The following is a 24,484-nucleotide window of genomic DNA, read 5'->3' on the forward strand; positions in this document are numbered from 1 at the left end:
CCATCTGGAAGTTGACTCCTCTTCTTCTTGCTAAGAAAATTGAGGTATGCATACTTTTTTCATACATTTCCTTTCTTCCTATCAACAAGCTGCTAATGAACCCTTCTTCTTTCTCACCTTTGATCACTGACAGAAATTTAGAAAGTCCACTTGGGCAGCTTTGAGTCACCACACCGGACACAAATACCTTTATAACGTCAAACATTACGTTGGAGGAAGTTATTCGTTTAGAGGCAAGATGAGAATATGTATGCACACAGTTATGATTACCCCTGTACACATCAGTGTTGGATTTATTTATTTATTTTATATGACTGCAAAACTGGCAAATATCTAAACCCACATTCATGGATCAGTTATGGGTAAAATTACAAATATATAATATATACCATTAATCAGTGGCTACATGGCAGGGGCTTTACCAATAAGTCAGAAACACTGTGAAATACAAGTCAAAAAGCAATAACAATACCACATCTATATATTATATTATAGTAAATTTATAATCAGTTTTCTCTGAAATTCTACTGTTAACCAGTCACAAAAACCTCTAAAGTGATGTGAGAATATTGTGCATAAAAGCATCGCCCTGCTCTAAATGTGGACAACACACTAGCTGTTATTAGATTTTGCAAAACTTAACTAAATAAACTAAATAAAGACGGTCATATAAACATTAATATTCAAATAAGAGATAAAATATTGCCCCAAGATACCATTGCCTTTTATGTTAATAAGGGAGTGCACTGACTGACTAAAAAAGACAAATCCAAATATGTAGGTTGTTGCGGTGGTGTGTATATTTTCTGCTCTGTGGTAACTGGGTTTGAATTTCAGAAATGTACGTGTGCAACCCATGCACCTTTTCCTATATAAAAGCATCTATAACCACAGATACTCAGGCATCATCTCTCACTGGCTGCGATGGAAACATCTTCACTCCTCCTTCTGTGCCTTGTGGCAGCATTTTCAGGTGTGTACCTTAACACTTGTTTGCATGAGAATGGACATGAAACTGCAAAATCACCGATGTGTCTTTATGACTTAAATTGTAATTTGGCATTTCTACTTGTTTGAATCGCAGTCCGTGCTGTCTATGGACGGACCTTAGAGCTCAGCATCGATGATGAAGAGGACATGGACATGGAATTCTCGATGGGGGCAAGTGGTTAATGTTACCGCTTTAAAGAATTGAGGTTACACTTTGAATATCAGGGGTGGCACTTCGCGGTCTCTGTGAAAAATCTGAACTTTTTCATTTCAACTTAATTTCTAAGTCAACCTGACTAAACAAAAAATACGACTTATGATCAGTAATGGTAGAAGTATTCAGAGTTTACCTAAGTAAAAAAAAAGATCCCTGGCACAAGTGAATACAGTGAATTTAAAAGTGTACTTAGTAAAAGAGAAAGAGAAACAAAGAATAAATATATTAATAATAGTTTCACCAAGTAGGATCCATTGTCTCAGTGACTTATCAAACTACTTTTGCACTTGGGATGGAGAAGCAGGGTACACTGTGTTCAGACAGCCAATCATCATCATCACGTGAATGCCACAGAGACACACAGAAACATTCACTCTCACATCCATGCCTTTTTTTAAAACGTATTTTACATTTTTATACATCATTATTATTAATAAACAGCAGTACACATACAGCATATCACAAATATACAGATACAGTTGTGGTCAGAGGTTTGAATACATTCATCTTCGGCAGGAATATCCGGGAATTTATTTTGATTTTTTTTAAGGATTCCTTTGAACTGATTTCTTTTTCACCATTGTGCCGAAATTGAAAGATATATGTTGTTTAATGATTCCAACCAGGAAAAAGTACTACTAAAATTAACGTCTTATTTAGAGTCACCAATAACCCTAACATGCATGGGTGTGTCTTATATTTGCAGCTTCCAGGAAAGTGCTGGGCTTGCAAGTGGATTTTAAACAAGATGAAGAAATTTGCAGGACCAAACGCCACTGCAGAGGTAAAATGTCTGATAGAGTACCTGCAGCAGTTAACGGCATCATTCAGTCAGAACAGTAATGCAAGTTTTACTTTCACAGAGCCTGAAGTCAAAGTTGCTCTCTATCTGCGATGAAATTGGACTCTTAAAATCTTTGTGCCGCAAATTTGTGAAGGTGCACCTGGAAGAATTGATCGAGGAACTCACAACAACTGATGATGTGAGGACCATCTGTGTCAACACGGGAGCATGCAAGTAAGTTCCCACTATTTTGTCTTGTTGATCTGAAACCACATAGTTTAAATCAGGGTTGATCTTAATGGTTTCTGCAGCACTGCAGAATTTTAGAGATAGCTATGGGACCAAAGTTTATAAGTAGGAGCCCTAAGAACACAGACCAGCGTGAATTTTGAAGTGCTGGCTTGTTTATGGGAAATAGAAGACACAGAAATATGCATGCAAAATAATCTATGCATCTAAATCCCAGAATAAATAAATATATATCCCTGTCCAGTTCAGGTTTATCTATCATGCTAACCATCATCAGCTCCTTTGCGGTTAATCTAGATTTCTTCTATCTGCTACACTTGCAGAATGACTGGTTGGGAACGTTCAATAGCACTTCAGTGGGTTACCAATACAATTACAATGAAAGCATTACTGTCGATACTTTCAAAGAGAGCGCAGTGACAAGATTGCCTCTAACAGGTGTGAACTTCTTAGAGAAAAAGACTTTTGCAGCTGACCGTGTTGCATGTGCATTTCAGAGAGTTTTGGGAGGAGAATATTTAAATTAAGCGCACAAACAGATGTAATAACGTTTGCGACATGAAATCTACTAATCGTTGCACTGATATTTCACGCCGGAAAAGGGAGGTATTTTGCTCTTAAATTTGAAGGCGTCTAGATGAGAAAAAAAAATAGCACAGCTTTTGTAAATAACCCGGAAAACTGACCACTCTTATGCGCGCTATTTGGGGATCACATGTGTAAAATCAAATGTTGGATTGAGTCCTTGCGGAACAGAGATTAAAGCGAAGTGTGAATCATTTCCTTATCTCTGGGACGTGAGTTGATCCAACAGTCTCAGGTTAACAGCGTCGGGTTTTCAACGCTAGGGTCTCCACGCGGCACAACTTGGCCAAATCCTCATTCAGACTCACAGTAGATGTTATCCACAAGGACCGAAGCTGGACACAATCATATTAAAATAAAATTTTAAAAAGGCATCTGTTCCCAACGTGCTCGGTAGTCTCTCTTCACTCACAGGCTCGTACGTTCGTGCGTTCTCCCCCCCTCTACTTCCACCAGCGAGTGGCACAGTGGTGCAGCGAGTGGCTGTCTCTGGTAAAGGGACAATACACCAAATAGAAGCGTGCAAAATAACAACAGCAATGTTATTTATGAGTGCAAAATACAATTCACATTAGATTATATTAAAGTGGGTTACAGTTCATTTTCAGAAATGTCTCAGCAGTGTTTACTTCACTTTGTTACTACTTTAACTTCAGGTGATAAATGCTAAATACATAGGCTAGCTTCAACATGCAAACATACCTTAACATTATCTGTAATAGCTCATTATATGTTTTTAATGTTTCTGTTTGTTTTGATTTGCTCTCTTTAGCCCAAAGGAGGTGGACCTGTTTTTTTATCCAGAGAAGGGAGCTCCACGCATTGACGTTAAGGAGTTTCACTGACTTCATCTGCATGAATAAAATCCACAGCGGCTTTGGAAAAAAACAATCATAGCAATTCATCCCAGTAGCATTTGCCAATAATGAACTAATTAGTTTCTTCTTCTGCTTTCTTTTCAAACTGCATCAATTTACCTTTATTTCCTTTGCAATGCCTGTAATGGTACGTTCAATTTCTTTATCTGTATCTATGCACTGGTATCACAAATAAACCGCTGAAATCATCACATTGGCTCTGTTTTGTTGTTGTTATTGTTGTTGTTTTCCAAACCAAACTTCAGAGTAGCCATTCTGATCAGAGATATGAATGCCAGCACTGTCGCTATGAAGCAGCAGCACTTCAATAAAGTCATGCACATATATTTTAAACAATTCTTCAGGGGGGACTTTGTTGAAACCTTTAATCCTGTAAAGAAATCCATGTAATGATCATTTAAATATTAAGAGCAAAAGAAGAAAAGCATTCATTAATTCATTCAGCCCGTCAGGCTTTACCATAACAGGATGCTGGTGTGTGCTGCTAATATCCTCAGGCAAAGACCATTATTTCTTCTTGGTGTGGCATGTGTCAGTGAAAATGATGACTTAGTGAGCTGTCTGTGTCGTTCTTGAACATTTCGCCAGCAAATAACTTTGCATGAAAAAACTAAAAATAAATAACCGATCATGGGTCAAGTGTCTAACCAGAGAAAAAAACCAGAATCCACATTCTATGCAAAGTCTCGATCGTAGATAAGTTTTGTGGCCCACAGCTGTAGCTCAAACTAAAGATTCCCACACTGTGCTCATCATCAACAGTAGCATCATTTTACTTTGCTTAGAGCTAATTAGCTTTTTAAAAAAATAACATTAGGTTAATAAATGATCAGTGTGTAAGAACAAGTAAAGAACTCGCTGTTCAGTTCAGCTCATTAAAGTTAGTTATAGTGCTGTAGTAAAAGGTTGGAGCACACTTGCTTTCAGAACTGTCTTCACACTTTGTGACAGAGATTCAACAAGGTGCTGGAAACATTTCTCATTTTTTTGGTCCATATTGGGGGTGACTGCTGCAGATATGTTAGCAGCATATCTATCTGTGTGATTGAGATCTGATGACTGTGACTTCCAATACAATGAACTCATTGTCATGTTTAATAAACCAGTTTGAGATTCATGTCTTTACTGATATTTTCATGCACAGCACCTGCCGGCCCACAACTTGACTGCTTAATTTCCCCCTCACTGTTTGTACAGGCTCTGCACTACCTGCTCAGCACTGAGTGTAAAAGCTAAAGAGTCATTAACCTTGCGTTTTCGGTGTTTGCCACACATTCCCATATTCTCTTTGCAGTTTTAGAAGAACATGATAGGATTTCATGCAGGTATGTCCATTTTTAAGTTGTTTTTCAATTTTGCAATTCTGTCAGATTGTGAACTTTCACACAAACTCTCTATACTCTATGACACATGTCAGCAACTGTCAGCAGCATTTTTTTTTCTTTTTACAATGTTGCTGACTGTGCTCTTGAAAGCGAGAATGTACAACACGTAAGCGTTCGAAGCAAGAAGGTGTTGGTCTGCGTTTCCTTTTCAGCTGTTAAAACTATAGAAAGCTCACTAGCAAATATATCTTCAAAATTGAAATACACAATGGAAGACTCAAACCACACATTTGGGCGAAATATCAAAAGTGGCATGCGGTGTGAGAGGCCCAACAGCCCTGTAGTGTGGGGATTGAGAGTGCCATTATAATGTCAGGACGTTACTAACTTACAGGTAAAATGAGAAAAGGTGCCTGCACAATTCTTTCACATATTCTCACACAAAAACACATACAGATACGAATATTGACGGAACCTCAAAATATACACGTGGTCAAAATGTGAAAACTTGTGGTGTGAGAGCCACAAAAAGCATAGTGGTGGTGGTGAGGGCCAGTAAAATCTTTAAAATTTGATAACACTGCCCTTGCAATATTTACTTCAAAAATATACCAGTCACCAAGAACAAGTTATCAGACAGAGATGCGGTTCACATCATTAAGAAGCTGTTTTTCCTTTTTTTTACATTGCATTTTACATTTTACATTGATTAAAAACATAACATAAAGGAGCTGCTAGTCCATGCACTTATATGCTTTTAACATCAGCTCAAAGCTGCAGCTTACCAGTGGGAGAATGGGCTGCCAAGACAAGAAATGTAAGAAGAACTATCAAATTTGCGCATGTTTTTCACCTCTTCATGCGCACCCACGATAAGGTGCAAGTCAAACCAGGGGAGCATAAATAACCACAGCACACAAAAGTAGATCCTGGTGCTCATGTTCCCCAGGGAAGCTATGCACATACACCCAGCCATCCATGTGATGTAAATGAAAAGATTCAGTAGACCAGGCGACCCTCATCCATTGCTACAGCAAGCACTGACCTTTTTGGGAATTTGAGCCACTTTAGGGCCTCCTATGACTAACATTCACACACATTCATACTACTATGGATAAATCAGAAATAAACATGCAGTTAGTATCTTGTCCAAGTATACTTGGGACTGGACCATCAACCCTCCGGTTAGTAGGTGACCTGCTCTACCACCTGAGCTACAGCCAGTATCACAATTTGACCCTTGTCATACTTGCTTAAATCCTTACGCTCGCTCTTATATTTTTTTATGCTCCTAACATCAACTCTGAGGACAAAAAAAAAAACACTTTCCCCGTAAAATAATTCTATACTTCTTTTTTGTCAGTGCTCATAAAATTGTGCCTGATCAGTGATGATATGCCTCTCTCTTTCTAGTCCCTGTCAGTATTCTCACTGCAGGATTTTGAATCAACTGAAGGTTTTCAGGAAGCTTTCAAGACAACCTCAAGAATATTATTTGTAAATTATTCCACACTTCGCAGGGTTTTTTTGCAGATCAGTGAACCTTGGCCCATCTTTACTTGTAAAACCTTTGCCTCTCCGTGACACTCTTTTTTTATACTAAATAAAGCCAGCTGGTTTAATCATTTGCAAAATGTTCTTCCAGCTGTTTCCTTTGAGAACTGCTTACTTTTCCAGCTTTTTGTTGCCCCTGTCCTAACTTGTTTAAGATATGTGGCTGAAATCAAATTCAAAATGAACCAATATTTTACTCGAAAGGTTACAATGTATCAGTTTAAACATTTGGTATGTTTTTTATGTTTTACAATGCAAATTATTTTATTTACTAGATGTGCAAATCAATGAATTCTCTTTTGATTTCCTTTTTTCACAGAATCCCAACCTTGTTAGAGTTGGGGTTGTATTTCAACTGACAGTTAATGCTGTTTAAAAAACACTTTATTCTGCAAATTTTAAAAATGCTGTTTAAGGGTCACTATGTGGTAAAATAAGTGCTGATTTTTTTTGAGAAGTAAACTGAATAAGCTGCAGAGAAGTATAAAAGGCCCAGAAAACAGCACAAATCTGACAGCGTGGAAAACCATGAGTCCTGCCATCACCACCGCCCTTCTCCTGCTCTCCACAAGTAAAAAAGTAGCAATATTTACTCCACCTTTAAGATAACTGAACAATCTTTTCTAAAGCATGCTTTATTTCTTAGCTTTTGTTGTATCGTTGAAGACTCTGAAGGACCAAACTAAGGAGGAGCATTTTCCACAGCATGAAAAAAAGAAAGGTGACCACAACAAAGAGGAAGTGAGAAAGCTAAAATTTGACAAAGTTTCCCTTGTAGAGAAGCTTATTTTGTTATTTTGTGCAAATTGAAAACTTTTTAGCAAAACTTTTATCTCAGATTCTGTGGGATGAAGTTTTTCCAGGCTCCTGCCGTACTTGCATGACTATTGTGCCCAGAGTGCAGAAGCAGATTGGAAGTGATAAATCAAAGGTAATGACTATAATATATGGTAAACAGTACTGCTGTAATAACCTCTCAGAATTTCTTGTAATTTTTCAGAAATTCCACATAAAGAACCTGACAGTGCTGCCAATAAAATACCAGCATATCAAACTGTTATTGGTTTGAAGTGGTAGGGTATAGGAAATTATTTAAATGTGTAGAAAAGTCTTCTTCAGCACATAAATGTGACACTGACACAGAAATAGCCCTCTGGGGTTTGACATTTGGGAGGGGATTTTTAGATAATAGGAAGTTATATACAGTGCAGTCAGGGGCAGCACAAATGTGATCCCCTTAAACTGATTTTTTTTAAGTTTTATTGTCTTTTTTCCTCCTATAGTTATGGATTCTGTCACTAGTTAGCTAACATAAACAAATGTAAGTCTATTAGCTGCAAACAACCAACCAACCACATGACAGCACGTTCAGTACTGACAGAAGATGGCACTAAACATGTTTTTAAAACTTTAAGCGCTTAAAGTTAAATCCAGCTTCACAGACAGTTGTATCTATGTCCGTTTTTCAAAACAGGGCATAGTGGTGTAAATTAGCCTTTATGTGTTAGCATTTCATGTCCTCTTTAAGGTCCTGCTAAAGCATTTGATGGGTTTAGACTTTGACTAGACCACTTCAAAACCTTCATTTTGCTTTTTGGGGTGTTTTTTTGTTTTGTTTTTTGAGTCATTCAGAGGTGGACTTGTTGAATTTTGAATGACCATCCTGCCACATAAACCATGTGCACTTGAGCTTTGGGGCATGAACTAAAACATTCGCCTTCGGGATTTTTTTGGTAGAGAGAAGACTTTATCGGCCTATTAGTTACGATAAGCTGTCCAGGTCCTGTAACAGCAAAGCAGCCCCAGACCGTCATATCACCGCCACCGTATTTGACCATGATGGCCTTTTTATGAAATAGTGTGTTAGTTTCATGCCAGATTTAACGGGACTCTGACTTCTAAAAAGTTCCGCTTTTATCTTGTCAGTGGGCCCACTGATCATAAAGATGTTTTTTGGAATATGTGAGGTGAGCTTTTGTAATCTTTTTGCTCAGCAGTAATTGTTAGGTTTTGTATTGTTGATTGTCATTTATGCTTAGAAATATTTAACCATATATGCTTAGAGGTGTATAAACAATTGTGTAGTGATAGGATGTGTGATCTTTAGCAGGCTGCAAAGGCTTGGTGTGTATTCCACACTGGAATGCACACCTACATCCTGGGAGCATGGGAAGAGGTCGTACCTTGTTTTATTGTTTTATGGTAGGATAAACGTGGTTATATCTGTTTTAGGCTAAGTGCCTTTTGTTTAGATGAACTGTTGGACTTCCAGACCAGCAGGTTTAGGGAAGTCATTTATGGGGTCACACTCTGACCCCACACACACACACACACACACACACAGTATTCTTTGTTCACATGTATACCTATGTAAGATGTTATATGTTAATGACCCTATGCATATTCATGTAACCACAATAAAAGGAGTGCTATGGGGAACCTGGCTGAGAGTCTGATGGGGGTCAAGTGGTGGAACGACACTTGACTCCAGGCAGGTCTCCCTCATGCATGAGTAACACGAAGAACTTTGCCTACTTGGTGTTCAATGCTTTTGCTGTGTAATTATATTGTCTTCAACGTTCCAGCGAAAAGGTTCAAGCTACAAACCTATCATTAACTGGTCCTTCGATGCCGGATCCCTGGAGTCGACATTCACCGAGGGGAGAAGAGACACGCTGAAAGACTGACGTCAGCCAGGAAGTTCCTGTGGATTAACTGTCTGTCTTTTCTCCTCGATGAATGACGATCGGCGGGATCCGAGGCTGATATTACACGCTAAGCAACACCAAGTAAGTCCCTAGAGCCCGACTCTATAACCGTGTGGTTGTGCAGTCTCCGCCACTTTGTGAGGCGTTGAGAAGTTCGCTACTTTGTGGAGCGATAAGTGAGTTTTTCGCTGCTTTGTGGAGCGATAACTGAGTTCCTCGCTGCTTTGTGGAGCGAGAAGTGAGTTCCTCGCTGCTTTGTGGAGCGAGAAGTGAGTTCCTCGCTGCTTTGTGGAGCGAGAGGTGAGTTCTCCGCCACTTTGTGGGACGTTGAGAAGTTCCAGGGTCCAGAATGTGCTGGACAATAGGCCTATTTTGTATTGTTGTTGTTGTGTTTGAGTGTGTTTGTGTGAGTGGGTGTGGAGCAGAACACGTGGTCTGTGACACCGGCTGTTGTTGTTATCATGGGTTCCTAGGCAACCAAGAGTGTGTCAGAGGGTGACAGACGTTTATGCTGGACTTTAAATAAAAGAGAGCGACGGCTCCTTAGCTGCGCGGGTTCACGCGAGCACGGTCGCGCGGGTTTCACGCGGACCTGAGCCGTGCTGTTAATCGCAGGCTTATAAATGGAAGAGATTCAAATGTTAGAAGTTTTCAGAAAACACACCAGCCTTGAAGAGCGTGTGGAGAAGGCCAGTCCACATCAGCAGCACTTAAGATATGCTCTGGTGAATGGCTTTCCCCCACCCTTTACTGACACAAAATGTTTATTCCTTAGCTTGCCCTGATCGACAACAGCCTGTGCTCCAGACCATAGATTTAATTGAGGTGGATAATTGTTAAAAGTAATCTGCATTAAGCTTAGGGTTGCTGAAATTCAGTACAATGACATATGAGGTGAAGTGATATAGGTAAATATTTAAACTAATGAAGTGCATAGAGGCACTTGACCTGTGTGAAAGACTGTCGTCTTATTATGAGCCATTGTTGAGATATAGAGCACACCTGTGAAAACAACTAATATGCTGAACCCTGTATGAAACATCTAAAAGTACATGATGGAGAAGCTGAATTGAATATGAAAGTGCAAGTCTTTGCCACTGTGGGGCAAAGCACGCATCCACTGTGTGAGGTTGCGTTGCGGTCTCTTCTGGGCTGATGAGCAAGCTACACATTATCAGATCGAGAGCTGGCTGAGAACTCCTCAAAGAGAAGGAAACAGAACTATGATAACTGTGATAACTGGAGTGTGCAGCGTTTCCGCGAGCAGTTTTTCTGCATCTTGACTCATGTGTGTAGAGTGTTCATAGCATCAGCATCATGTTTTTGTTTATTTGTTTTGTTGGGTTGAAAATAATTAAATGAACTTGTGATCACATTTATGGATCACCATGGCACATGCCACTGGCCAAATGATTTATTTACGCAGATGAAAAAGTGGGTGTGAATGTGTCTGACGTCACAGTGTTTTTGTGCGCTGTGTAAAAGTAATTGCCTCCAATTGTGAGAGCGGTGATTCTGCAGGTCACCAGCTATTGTAAAGAAAAAAACAAAAGAGTAAAAAAGAGACAAAATTTACATTGTAGATGAAAAATAATTATAGGAAAAAGGTTTTGTGTTGATCAGCCAAGAACAACGACAATCTCATTTTCTGCTTTTAAGTAAGGACTGTTCACAAAAACAGAGAGAGAGAGATGTGTGTTGATTAAGCAGTGATGATAATAATGAAAATGTCTTAGTTTGTCATTTTCAGGTGAAAAGCAGACCTGAATCAATTTTCCACATGCAGCGGTCGGAAGAAAGTCATAGTTTAACATCATTGGAAACATTCAGGCCAAGTTTCCGGCTGACTTATTTACAGCACCATGTGTCTCTCAACCTCACAAGCGTGCTCTCACTCCTCCCTGAAGACAAGGAATGCAGCTCCAAAGAGCAATAACATGGCAGATAAAGAGACAGCAGCAAAGTCCTGAGCAAAGAGTCCCAGCAAGCAGCAGCAGTGTGGACAAACAGCATCAGAGAAGAAGAGCAAACCCATCATCCTGTCTGATTGGATGAATGGCACTGTGTTTCCAATAAGCTGCAACTTCACTGTGCATGTGAAAAGAACGTTTGAGGAGAACTGAGGAGACTGTTGGAGTTTGACATTTGCCACCTTTGGAGTAAAATGGCAAGAAGAGACAGTGGAACACAGGACAAAGCTGAAAGAGAACTGCCGGCTGTTGGACTGTTGAAGTGGGAGAGGACAACAGAGTGAGAGGAGTGGTGAGAACACATAGGAGTTTTGTTGTTTAACGGGGAAATCAAAATTTGGGTTAGCAAACCTGGGGAAAAGAAAACTGACTGCTTAAGTTGGAAAATTGTGAAGGAGTCTGAAACACTGCAAAAAGAAACATACAAAATCACACACACAAGCAGAACATGCATTAACCCTACTAACACAAATACAAGAGAGCTCATGAAGATTAGACAACATCTTAAGCATGTGAGTCTGTTTATCATCTTGTCCAAGTCACCTCGTGTGATGCAAAGACCAGTGGACTCATAGCACATTAGTTAAGAAATGATCAAATAATAGCAGAGAAGTGTGTAGGAAAGGCAGCTTTAAGAACATGCTCTGCTGGATATGCAGCTCCACAGACATGCATTAAACCTGCCTAATAACACAAACACACATGCAATGAAGATCAGCTTGTTATCTCTCATCAGTGTTAAAATAGTGTCAATTTAACAGACACTCGTTATCAAATACTGAATTTATCCAATGCTGACAATTGACTCTCTAGGTTGCAGGACAACAGTTTAATTTTTGTGGGAAAAAAGATTCTGGTTTGACCAACCAGTGATCAGACAATAAATTTAGTCGTTGATATAGTAAATTGGGAGATGCTTCCTGCTTGATTGATGCAGCACAAGTAATTTACTGTATGAGGGAAATTCTATTTTTGTGATAAGATTTTGAACATGCATTTCTGTTGTCCTGTCATCTTAGTAGGTTAATAGCTGATATGCAAATTAGTTGATCGTTCTTAGATTAATGAAAGGTGACTGAATTCTAGCACGAGTGAATGAGATGTGTTGGAGTTTGTTGTGTGTTGAGTGGAGACTCTAAAACACTGAGTTTCCTGTTTTGATGTGCGAGTGAATCCTGTACCTAGATACACGACTCTGAATACGTCAGAACAAACTTCTTTTGTGAAGTGCATGACAACATGTCACATGTTTTATGATGAAGAGAAAAAGGAAAACTGAATAAAATGGGTGTGTGGCCTAAATGAGTGAAGAGCACAGACCTGGGGATTAAACTCATAGCTAATAACACATTAGGATTATGTTGTGTGTTGTGCAGCTGATGGTTGGTTTAGAGTTAATCTAGCTGATGATTTATCTTTTGTTGTGAAGTTGAGCCTGCCAATTAGTATGATGGTATGATAAACCATGCTAATGGTATGATTTACCCTCCTGAGATGAGGAGCTTGTGTCATGACTTAACGAGGCCTTTTTATTTTGATACTTTCATAGTGCACTGAAAGTTTTGTTCGATAATCTCTGTCGTTTGAGCAGATCTGCACGATTAGAACAGAAAGCGCTGTACGACACGTCGTCGAGGAAATTGTTACAAGTGAGTTTCTCCACATTAAAATGGGCTCTGGAGAAAGTCACTTATTTGGGACAATTAGAAAATGAGAGTCCCTGCCCAAAAAGGATTCAGCGATGTAATCTGAGCTAAAGTTCTTCTTTTTCTTTTTCAAATGACGTCATTTTGCTGAGAGTGGAAACTAAATGCGACGATAGTTTCCACTATCAGCAAAGAAAGAATGAATGCATGAATGAATGAGTGAAAGAGAAAAAAAACTGACTGACTGGTAAAAGCTGACAAAAGCTGACAAGACTTTACTGATGTAACACGACTGTGCGAAGTTAACCTCACCTGACAAAGGTGCAGATGAATCTATGTGTGTTTCCTTTGACAGGAGCAGAAAGATGACGGCAACATTCGAGGTTGCGTGATGATTTAACCTTTTAAGTGCCACTTTCTGTGTCTGTGCATCTACCAGGGGTGTTATTCACTACCTTGTGTTGCTCACAGAAGTTACTGTGAGAAAGTGTGTATACATCTGCGCAGCGCTAACATTTGCATTTTTTTTTCTACAGCATTACAGTTTTTCATGTGACTTGATGATGCGATTTATACCAGGACAACCGGTTGATGTTTTTTCCTACTACAGGATTTCTGGGTTAATGTGTGAAGAAACTGTGTTTATAGGTTATGAGTTGGTGATGCTGTTACACTGTGTTTTTGGGAAAATGTGAAGGTTACTTTGACAATGTGAATAACATGTGAGAAATTAGTGTCACTTCTTTCCACAGCTATGGATGGCTAACTTTATGGTGTTTTTATAGCACCTCTGGAACCTGTCGACCTGCGTCTGACCACCGTCTGACCACGGTCAATGTGTATTGCTAATGTTTGTTTTTCTGAGAGTGCATGTAGAGGATTCAGCAGAAGCGGACAAGTGAGTAAAACAAATAAGAGATGCAGTGTTTATGGAATAGTTTAATATGGTGCTCATTAGCTGGCCACTTTTGAGCCCATAGTGATTGATGAGTGGAGTGACTTTGCTTAAGAGAAGTCACCGATTACATTAATGTTGACTGAGTACATGGGATGATCCATGTCTGAGGCAAATTATGGAAATAATTGTAGTTTACTGATTTGAGAAAACCTGCACATGACACTTGTCTTGCTGATGCTGAATGCTTTATTACTCTTCTGATACAATTGTTTATAAGTGTGAAGTTTGATTTCACTTCCAGATCTTGTTTTCCAGGCCATGATGGTGTGTATGCAGGCTCCTGGCAGAGCCAGGTGTTAAGCAAACTTAATATGCAAATCACGCTAACATCTTTTGTTGCAGGGTTGCGGAGCTACTCAGGCGGAGATGCCCTGATGTTGCCTGGGACATGATCTAGCTAAACTTTTTCTTTAAGACAGAAATCTAGGTTTGATGAGTTGACTCATGGGAGTGTCCATGCGTCAAGAGGAGGGGTCCAGGATTAACATGAAACAATGTTTTTTATGATTGTTGCAGTGATTTGTGTGATTAACAGTTCATTTACAGGTATTAAACCTATGCAAGTGGTGCATCCATGTTCAGATGAGGCTTTGATGGCCTATAAGTGAAGTTCACTGAACTAAAGAATGTGGTTTGATGATTGTTGACATGCTCTCCAAATAGAACTTTTTCCTCTTAGCAAGGAAATACAGGTGCAGCAGTCAGAGTATTGCTGAAAGGGATCTCCTGAGAAATCTCCAGAGGCCCAGTGAGAAGCAAGAACCATTCCAGGCATAGCTGACAGCCCAGGCAGTGGTTGAGGTCAAAGGTCGAGCTGGTTGGAGCCCATCATGAGATCAGACTTTGGAGCCACAGCAAGGACCATGAAGCTGCGTGGGAGTGAGAGCTGTGCAAAGGGGATTTCCAGAGGCCAACAGAGGAGATTGTGGACAACGGACGGGCACCTGAAGGATGAGGGGAGCGTGCCAAGCTCCATTGACAGCGCAGAGGGAGTCTAGGATGGCATCATGATTCTGTGAAAAGCACAGGAACCAGAAGCTATGGTGGTGATGACAGCAGTTTCTTTTTTTTAAAAAAAATATTTACTCATAAAAGAGGTCAAAGAAACAAAACTAGACTCAGGCAAAGAACTGTGAACTCAACAAACAAAACTGACCTGACAGCAGTTTCCTATGAACATCACTTAATGCTGTGTCACTGTACTGTGCATACGATGACACTCTGAAGACTGCTGGGATCATAACAGTAGTAAGATCACTGGACCCAAGTAAGTTCCCAGGGGTTCATCTAAATCAGTGGTTCTTAACCTGGGTTCGATCGAACCCTAGGGGTTCGGTGAGTCGGTCTCAGGGGTTTGGGCAGAGCCTCCGCCGTGACATGCACGGCTCATTTTGTGCACCAGTAAAAAACATATCTACGTCTTGAATTTGAAAAAAAAATCATATTTTATTTTTCACTAAAGAGGGGTTCAGTGAATTCGCATATGAAACTGGTGGGGTTCGGTACCTCCAACAAGGTTAGGAACCACTGATCTAAATGCTTTCATTTTTCAGATGATTCACTTTGTAGCGACTTTAACTTTAGATGTTAAGTTTGAAACTGAGACCAAATTCAGCATGCAAACATGCCTTAATACTACAATGACACCGATGATACTGCAACCCTGATTTTACACCACTATTATTTTTTTTCTCTCTTTAGGTCAAAGGAGTTGGAGCTGCTCTTTTATGCAGAGAATGGAGCTCCACTTATTGACGTTAAAGAGCATGACTAACTTTAGATGTATGAATAAACATTGAAAAAAAAATCGCAGTAATAACTGAGAAGACTTAGCTCAAGTAATCATTACTTTTGCCTTCAGCTTTGTTTCCAATCTGCATTAACTTACCTTTATTTCCTTTGCAATGCAATGTTTTTTTTAATTCTTCTGTCTGTATCTGTGCACAGCTAACACAAATAAACAGCTGAAATGATTACACTCACTCTGTTTTACTGTTGCATTTCACCAAACCTTAATAAAACCTCAATTTCAAAGTAGATGCTCTGATCAGGGATATGAATGTCAGCATTGCGACTACAAAGCAGAAGCACCCCCAGCTTTTTCAAGTCAACTCATACATGTAAGGGTCTTGTGGTTCTTGTGGTGACACTTCTTAGAATCGTTTAATGACTCAAACCACGCTTTTTCCTGTCCTCAGAGGGAAATATTAAAAGCAACAACATTAAAGCAACTTTCTCTATGTGGAGTAAGGGTAAGGTTTTAAAATACATTGGACTGGCTGCATGAGTGGGCGGAGGGTTTCACGAAGCATAATATTTGGCGTTTATGGCTCACATTTTAGAGTCATAAATTTGCCAAAGAAAATCAAAGAAGTACTCATGTAAGTAATTAAAATGAGCACTTTTCAAAAGCACCCCTCCCCTAAAAAAAAAAATTAAACACTAACCAAACGCAAGTCTAAGGAGATGAGCTTTAAGCTGTTTTTTAGACACTGCCGAGGCCACAGATCTGAAGCACAAGTCTGGGGGCCAGTTTTACAAAAACTCTGTGGATCGAGCTGATTAGATATGAGGACAAAGTGAGGACTTTGAGAGAAGAGGGGTTTATTTATCCTAAAACACACAAAAATATACAAAATGAGCTCACAATACAGGGCAAAAGAGGGCAAATGAACATAACTAAACTCAAGCCAAATAAGCAACTTTGCATAACTGCAAGATAACTGCTAAACAAAATAAAAGTGGCCTAACACACAAAGAACAAGAGCACTCTGAGAGCACAACGCCCCCCTGAGGGCCAAGGGCTATACTAAAACTTTGATGTTGTACGATGTATTTATTAGAACATGCTGGTATCAGCCTGCTTTTATAGCAACTGACCTTTGATCTATGACCTCAAAGGATTATTACTATTTTCTTTTCTTTATCCATGTGATTGGAGCTGAATTGGCTGAAATCTTTGGCTTCTATAAACTATAAAAACTTAAGATTTTCAGATATATTCACTCAGTGGGTGATTTTGTGAAGCATTACGGCGTTATTGTGATGTAATAAGGTATCATATTTAAAAAAATTAAGAAGTCTGTTGTACAGCTCTCTCCACGCCCTTTCATATGATATATTATCAATGTGGTTTCTTGAAAAAAAAAAACATTTTCAAGATCAACTTTGACTTTGGGCTCTAACCATGAAGGTCAAGGTCAAATGGTCATTTGATGAAAATCAAAGATTAAATCAGTTTGATTTGAAAGTTACATCAAATAAATAATACTAAACACAACACTAAGCAAACAGGCAACTCATAAGTCAAAGAAAATTTAAGAAAAAATACTTAATTCTACCGCCTGTGACAGAGCTGCACTTGGTGTGGTCCAATCAGCTCTTCCTGTATATTACACTGCTGCGTGGTTCTCTCTTCCTGATGCCAGCATCCCTAAGCAGCTGAAGGCTTCTGATCGAAGATTCAGCAAATAAGGTGAGGGGATCAATGCATTAGCTCACGTACAAATCTGTCAGGTGCGCAAAGAAGGACTTCAATTATTTCACAAACAATGTGCATTTTTCAGAACATTTGAAAGGTTAGTGGTAACATCTGTGTCATGAACACTTATCAAAGCAGTAGTACTGGGAGTATTGACGCTAATCATAAATGCTTATGAATCACTGTCTGTAAGACAGAAACAAAGAATGGAGAACCATCATCATCGTCATGGATGCACATCTCCCACCCCCTGCATTTAAGTCACCAAAGCCACAACAGACAAGCAACTAAAAAAGAAAATGCCTTAACCTCTGTTTATTGGGTGAATAAACAAATGAGTGAATAAACACCATATAATGTTATTTCATGGTGGATTTTGTAGAATTATGCCTCCATAGTTCAATTCAATTTTACTTATACAGCACCAAATCACAACAACAGTCACCTTAAGGTGCTTTATATTGTAAGGTAGATCCAACAATCACATGAGCAAGCACTTTGTGAAGGAAAAACTCACTTTTAACAGGAAGAAACCTCTGCCATAACAAGGCTCTATGGTGTTTTCTTCATTTCTGACTCTTGCTTAATTAGTAAGAGTGGATTAAAAGATTTATAATAAGCTGCTTTCCACGTCCTCCTTTCACACATCAGCACACTCCAGAGCACATGACAGAAAAAATCGCACAGTGTCTGCCCAGCTTTAGGTGTACTGTCGTCCGAGACTTGCACCGCAGTGTTGGCGTTTGTTTCCCTGTTGGCCATGCTTGTTGTTGTCATCTGTTGTCTTCCGGTATTTTCTCCGCAAGCGACCTTTCCTCGACTAATGAGATAAGCGGTAATCTGAATTGTCATACTCGAATTGTCATAAGTGTGCTGTCAGCTCATTGATCACAAAGCAGGAGAGGGGCTGGGAATTATGTTTTCAAACAAAGCGTTAATTCCATTAACATGTATAGACTACTTTTGATTCTCACTGTATTACGGGACAAAGTGCGTCCCTTATTAGCTCAATACGGGACGTGTACTTTTGTTTCTAAATACGGGACGATTCCGTTTTTAAGGGACGATTGGCAACCCTAGTTGTGACAATCAGTTTCTGAGTGTTCCCTCAGTCAAGCTATGAATAATGGGGTTTTTCCCCCTCTCTTCCTATTCATGTCTATAAACTGGCAATAAAGGATTTCAAACCGGTCCAGTGATTACCTGAGTTTTATTCTTCTGGAACTTAACAGCATCCCTGTGATGTATTAGGAATCCTTAGGTTTTACTTCTTTCTGACATCATTAGTACAGACCTGCTTGTTACGAAATTAACATCTTATAGTTTCTGATATCCAGCTCTTTCTGACTGTGATAAGAAATCAAGTTAATCAGCATAAGAATTAAACTGATCTCTCCTATCCTCGAACTAAAATTCATGTGTGTTAACGTCTTTCAGACCCACTTATACTGCACTTATACGGGTGAATACAATGTTTAAATGCCACAGTGAGCGCTTCTTCCAGAAAAAATATTGCGTCGCAGTCACGCTGCTAGAGTCCGTCTCCATCATGGCCGCTCAGCGAACACAGTAGTGATGGGTCGGTCGCGAACGAAATGGCTCTTAATGGTGCTTAATGGTGAAATGGTGTTTTTCTTCTTCTTTTCCACACACTGCAGTTCTTTTTTCATCCATCTGAGGGCATGTTTGCACTTTTTATTTGGCCTCCAAACACCACCCACACATTTGTTTTACTTCAAACGCATTCAAATAAACCCCCCTCACACTGAGACTGATATACGTTCTCCACCTTACACATTGTAAATTTCCACACAGTTTTCATTTTGCACCCTAACCGGTGCAAAACACTGAGTGTATCCACTGCTGCCAACTAACTCTCTAGGTTGCAGGACAAGAGTTTAACTTTTGTGAAGGGAAAAAAAAAAGAGATTCTGGTTTGACCAACCAGTGATCAGACAATAAATTTAGTTGTTAATATAGTAAATTGTGAAATACTTTCTGCTTGATTGGTGCAGCACAAGTAATTTACTGTATGAAGGAAATTCTCTTTTGTGATAATATTTTGAACATGCATTTCTGTTGTCCTGTCAACTTGGTGGGCTAATAGCTGATATGCAAATTAGTTGATTGTTACTAGATCAGGGAAGGATGACTGGATTATAAAACAAGTGAATAAGATGTAGCAGAGGGTTGAAATGAGTTTCCTGTTTCTGATGTATGGGTGAAGCTTGCACCCAGATACACACTCTGATTACATGAGACCAAACTTGTTTTGTGAAATACCTGACAGCATGTTACACGTTTTATGTTTGGGGAGGGAAAAAAGGGGGAAGAAAAGTTAAATGAAATGATTGGGTCTGTGAAAATGAAAAACAAGTTAAAAAAAAAAAAAGCACAGACCTGGGGAAGAAGTTCACATTCCAGTGATAAAACATTGATATGAAGTGCTTAGGAAGCTTTTAATGGTGAACATTAGTGTTGTGTGAACTGTGCAGCTGCTAATAAAAAAGGGAGAAAGTTTAGCTGTGTATTTAGCAGGTGGAACTATGTTGGTTGGCCCCAGACTTTCCAGAATTGTGTGATATTCTGGAGCACTTGTGGGCAACCAGTAAATATGATGTGGGGAAAATGAACAAAGGTAGTGACTCTTAAGCCTGATTTCAGACCATGTAAGCATCAGTTGTTAATTAAAGCCAGAAGCAGTGACTGCAGCACTGCATGGCAGGTTCCAACCCCTACAGCCTGTTATTTCACCTGAAGGCAAAACTTTTCCTGTGATTTTTCTGGTAGATTTTGGGTTTTTTGTTTTAGTACCAGGCTGATTCTGCCAGTTAGGTTTGGGTTGTTTTTCTTTTTCTAAGAGAAAGACAGTTTGTTTTGTTTTTTTACACTTAGACATGCCCGGAACCGGGCCTAATATGTGTTTTGGGGTTGTTGGGTTTTTTTTGTAACAGTGCACTTGGGAAAAAACCTGCCAGGTATCATCCCTCTGGGGGTGATATTTTGTGTGTTGATGATTTAAAAGCAGGCCTGCAAGATTGGGAGCAAAAGCGCTATAAAATACTTTAATTGAGAGCAAATACAAGGTGAGCTTCTCTATATTACAATTGGCTTCTGAGAAAATTCTCCTACATAGGACGCTGACCATATTAGATGGGAAATCCTGTGTTTAAAAGGATTGTAGCGATTCAATCCATTTCAAAAGCAATGAGAATTGTTTTTGTTTTTGGAATGACGAAATATTGCTGTCAGTGGATATTTAAATTTGTGCGCGGTTTTCCACTATCAGCAATGATCGTTATGAATGCATGTGACTAGATGAATGCATGTGATTGGTATAAATGCAAATGCAGAGGACTGTGGCTGGACTGATGATGTGGACTAAGTGTGACTGACTTGAAATTGAGAAGACGGTAACTATTTTAGGATTAGTCACTTCTAATGCCTAATCCACCCAAACAGTGAAAAAAAGGGTGGATGTGTGTGTGTGTGTTTGTTTGCTTGCTTGTTTTTGCAGAAGCAGAAAGATGACAGAGACCAGAGGAGGAGAGACTGTATGTTTACATGAGTGTGGGTAGACTTAACCCTTTAGCTGCTACTTTTCTGTTTTACTGATTTTGTGTGAAAGAAACTGTTTTTACTGGCTGCTTGTTGGTTATAGTAACACTCTGTATTGTTGAAAAATGCCAAATGTTAGAAGTTGGCAGAAAACATAGCGGCCTTGAAGAGTGTGTAGAGAAGGCCAGCCCACATCAGCAGCAGTTAAGCTATGTTCTGATTAACGGCTTTCACCCACCCACTGCTGACTTCATTAGGAAACAAAATTTTAATCAAAACACAGACGGGTCCGTTGAATGCATGAATTGGGCCCGACGTGTGCAGGAAGTTATTACAAATTAAAAAAAAAAATAAAAAAAAAAGTCACAAAGCTCTGACCATAGATTTTAATTGAGGTGGATAAATGCTAAAAGTAGCGAGGTTGCACCTCCACATGACGACAGGGTGGATGTATCTATGTGTGTTTCTCTGTTTTTAAAGCAGTGGAAAGATGACAGCAACATCCTAGGTTGCGTGCTGATTTAACCTTTTAAATGCCACTTTCTGTGTCTGTGAATTTACCAGCGGAGTGTTATTTATGACCTAGTATTGCCAAATGCAGAGGTCACTTTGAGAAAGTGTGTATACACCTGCGCAGCGCTAACATTTACATTCTCTTTTCTACAGCAGAGGGTTAATCATGTGATCTGATTCTGTCATTTATAGGACATACAACAGGTTAATTTTTTTCCCACAGGATAACTGTGATTACAGGTTATATTTTGGTTATGCAATTACACTATGTTGTTGAGAAAATGTTGGAGAAAATGTGAATACAATGTGAAACACACTGTGTTTGAAACCAGTATTACTTCTTTTGCAGCAGAGTGTTAACTTTATGAACTTTTTGCAGCACCTCTGGAATCTGCTGATCCAGGACTGACCTCCAGGATGCTTCATATGTTTTGCTAATGTTTGTTTCTCTCTAAGAGTGCTTGTGAAGGATTCAGCACAGACAGACAAGTGATGTTAGAGTAGAAGTGCAGTGATTGTGTGGTGTGACATTTGTAGTGTTTGGCTCATTGTCTGATTACTGTTGAGCTCACAGTGATGAAAAGTGTGAGTGACATTGCTTAAGGAAAGTCACTGGTTACAGTAATGTTGAATAAACACATGGGATGATCCATGTCTGGGGCGAATTATGGCAATAATTGTGGTTTAATGGTTTAAGAAAACCTGCACAGGATACTTGTCTGTGCTGAATACTTCATTACTCTTATGATCTACAATTGTTTGCAAGTTTGAAGTTTGATTTACCTTGCAGATCTTGTTTTCCAGGCAATGATGGTGTGTATGCAGGCTCCTGGCAGAGCCAGGTGTTAAGCAAACTTAATATGCAAAACACACTGACATCTTTTATTGCAGGGTTACAGAGCTACTCCGGAGGAGACGCCCTGACGTTGCATTGGTAATGATCTAACTAACCTTTTTCTTTAAGAAAGGTGCCTAGTTCTGATGAGTTGACTCATGGGAGTGTCCATGCGTCAAGAGGAGGGATTCCAGGTTTAACATGAAACAATGTAACATGAAACAATGGTTTCTGTGTTTTCCATGAGTTTTTCGTGACGATTTTCTCCATGGCTTCTTACTGTGACTTGTAGGATTAACATGTTATGGTATTAAAGGTATTAACCCTCTACAGGTGGTACACCCATGTTCAGATGAGGGTTTGAAAACCTATAAGTGAAGTTGACTAAACTGAAAGGAAAAATGTGGATTGATGTTGGTTGATATGTTTTCCAAATGGTTAGAAGTTTTTCCTTCTAGTAGGGAGATACAGGTGCAGTGGCCAGAGTATTGCTGGAAGAAATCATCCCAAGGGTGGAATCTCCTGATTGAGACTGGGTGCTGATCAGAAGTCTTCAGAGACCCAGCGAGAAGCAGGGACCATTCATAGCAGAGCTGACAGCCCAGGCAGTGGTTGAGGTCAAAGGTCATGCGGTTTGGGGCCCTACTAGTCATCATGAGAAGATTCCAGAACCACAGCAATAACCATAAAGCTGCACTGGAACAAGAGGGTGAGGGGTGAAAAGAGCGCCCTCCTCCAACAACAGCGTGCCAAGCTCCAACTCAGCAACTGCAGAGCAGACTCTGTGTCACCCAAGAGGGATCATGAATGCAGATGACACCTTATTAAACAATCAGGCAGTTGTGCCTGAAGTAGTTCCGTGTGTCTTTGAGTTAAGGGGGTCGTTGGTGGGACATTTCTAATCATCTTATAACTGATATGCATTTACATGACTCTCTGAACATCACAAACTCTGTTAGAGTCCTGAGCCTGAGTAGAAGTGACTGGAGTAGTTATAGCATGCAAGTTTTACAGCAACCTAACTAATAATTACTTGTGTATATTTTGTAGGGTAGCTAGACTGATTTTCTAGCATGTCAGTTCCTGATGCGTAAGTGCATTAGGCCCTCACTGTCTGAGTAAACATAGTAACAACAGTTGTGAGTTCTTTTGACATGTGTACTTAACTTTGACATGTTGTTTGACACCCTAAAGTAGGATTTTGGGTTCATCACATTTCAATGATTGATTTTGATAGGTCTCAAACATGCTGGAAGCACCTAAAGAATGAGGTTGTTCTTCTAGAGTTAAATGTGGTTGTTTTGGTTTCTCCAATCACTGATGTGGGGACAGTAAAGATAATTGTAAATGCCTTTGAGAGGGTTTACACTGTTTAAATGGGTCTACAGTAGTAAAGAGTACAGCACACTGCATAGACAGAGAGAGGGAAGATTGATCTCTCTGTTGTAAATTTAGCTCAGAAGTGTTTGATTTATGTTGGCTGTTATGTTTGTGGTATTCACTTAGGTACAGATATAGTCACTGTGCTTTATGGCAAACATCTGGACAGGGCAAAGCAAATGGCACAAAGGAGTGTGTGTGATGTTTGGTGAGGCATGTGTGCCTCAATCCCTAATAACACTGGGGATGAGGGTCTTTTACAGAAACCATTAATAAATTGGGAAACATGGGTTGATGGATTTAATGATAAATTGGGAAAAATATATCATACACTGAAAGACTTCCTTATCTAAACAACGGGTTCTTATGAAAGAGCAGCTTGATGTAACTAAGGTTAAAGTTTTCTTTTGCAGATGAACAACGGAGGCTGTTTCATTTCTGTATATGATCTCGTATTGTGTTTTCTTTTATGGTATAACTGCCATCCTTCAAACAAAGGGTGGAGACTCAGATGGAGAGAAGATGACCATAAAGTGTGAATTTGTGTTTTTTCCCTTCTGATTATAGGGAGGATGCACATTATGGAATTTCTTTGAGTACGTAATTGTGCTGATGTTATGTTCAGTAGTTAGAAAAGAAATTTTTATTATTTTGTTTAATAATTTATTAAACCCACTTCAAATCAAGCTCACTGGGTGTGTTGCAGGTTATTGTTAAAATTTCCACAACACCCCCCAAAAACCCATCTCCATTGTGACTGTGTCAGCTCCCAAAAAGTCAACACCCCCGAGTCATTCTAACTACCAGAAATCTCGAAGCACAGGCCGAGGGGGCGGTGTGGCAGCAATTTTTC

General features: G+C 39.5%; 1 protein-coding gene across 4 annotated transcripts; it reads left to right on the forward strand.

The window, feature by feature from the left end:
• The first annotated feature begins 900 nt into the window (after window positions 1-900).
• Window positions 901-15,800, forward strand: LOC146366039 (antimicrobial peptide NK-lysin-like). 4 transcript variants are annotated; one of them, XM_084915243.1, is made up of 6 exons: window positions 901-973; window positions 1,085-1,168; window positions 1,216-1,217; window positions 1,914-1,991; window positions 2,071-2,225; window positions 3,598-3,887. In XM_084915243.1, exons 1-6 carry the CDS (start codon window positions 925-927, stop codon window positions 3,668-3,670), a joined length of 441 nt encoding a protein of 146 aa, XP_084771369.1. In that variant the 5' UTR covers window positions 901-924; the 3' UTR covers window positions 3,671-3,887. The 4 variants fall into 4 exon arrangements, 2 of the variants coding, with proteins under 2 accessions (XP_084771369.1, XP_084771370.1); XM_084915244.1 differs by lacking the exon at window positions 3,598-3,887 and adding an exon at window positions 15,566-15,800 and having other exon boundaries at window positions 915-973; XR_014798644.1 differs by lacking the exons at window positions 901-973; window positions 1,085-1,168; window positions 1,216-1,217; ... (1 more) ...; window positions 2,071-2,225; window positions 3,598-3,887 and adding exons at window positions 8,663-9,590; window positions 14,544-15,131; window positions 15,566-15,800.
• The last annotated feature ends 8,684 nt before the right edge of the window (window positions 15,801-24,484 follow it).

This window comes from Perissodus microlepis, chromosome 19 (genome assembly GCF_051167445.1).
Source record: "Perissodus microlepis isolate ML-2025 ecotype Zambia chromosome 19, ASM5116744v1, whole genome shotgun sequence".
Lineage (NCBI taxonomy): Eukaryota > Metazoa > Chordata > Actinopteri > Cichliformes > Cichlidae > Perissodus > Perissodus microlepis.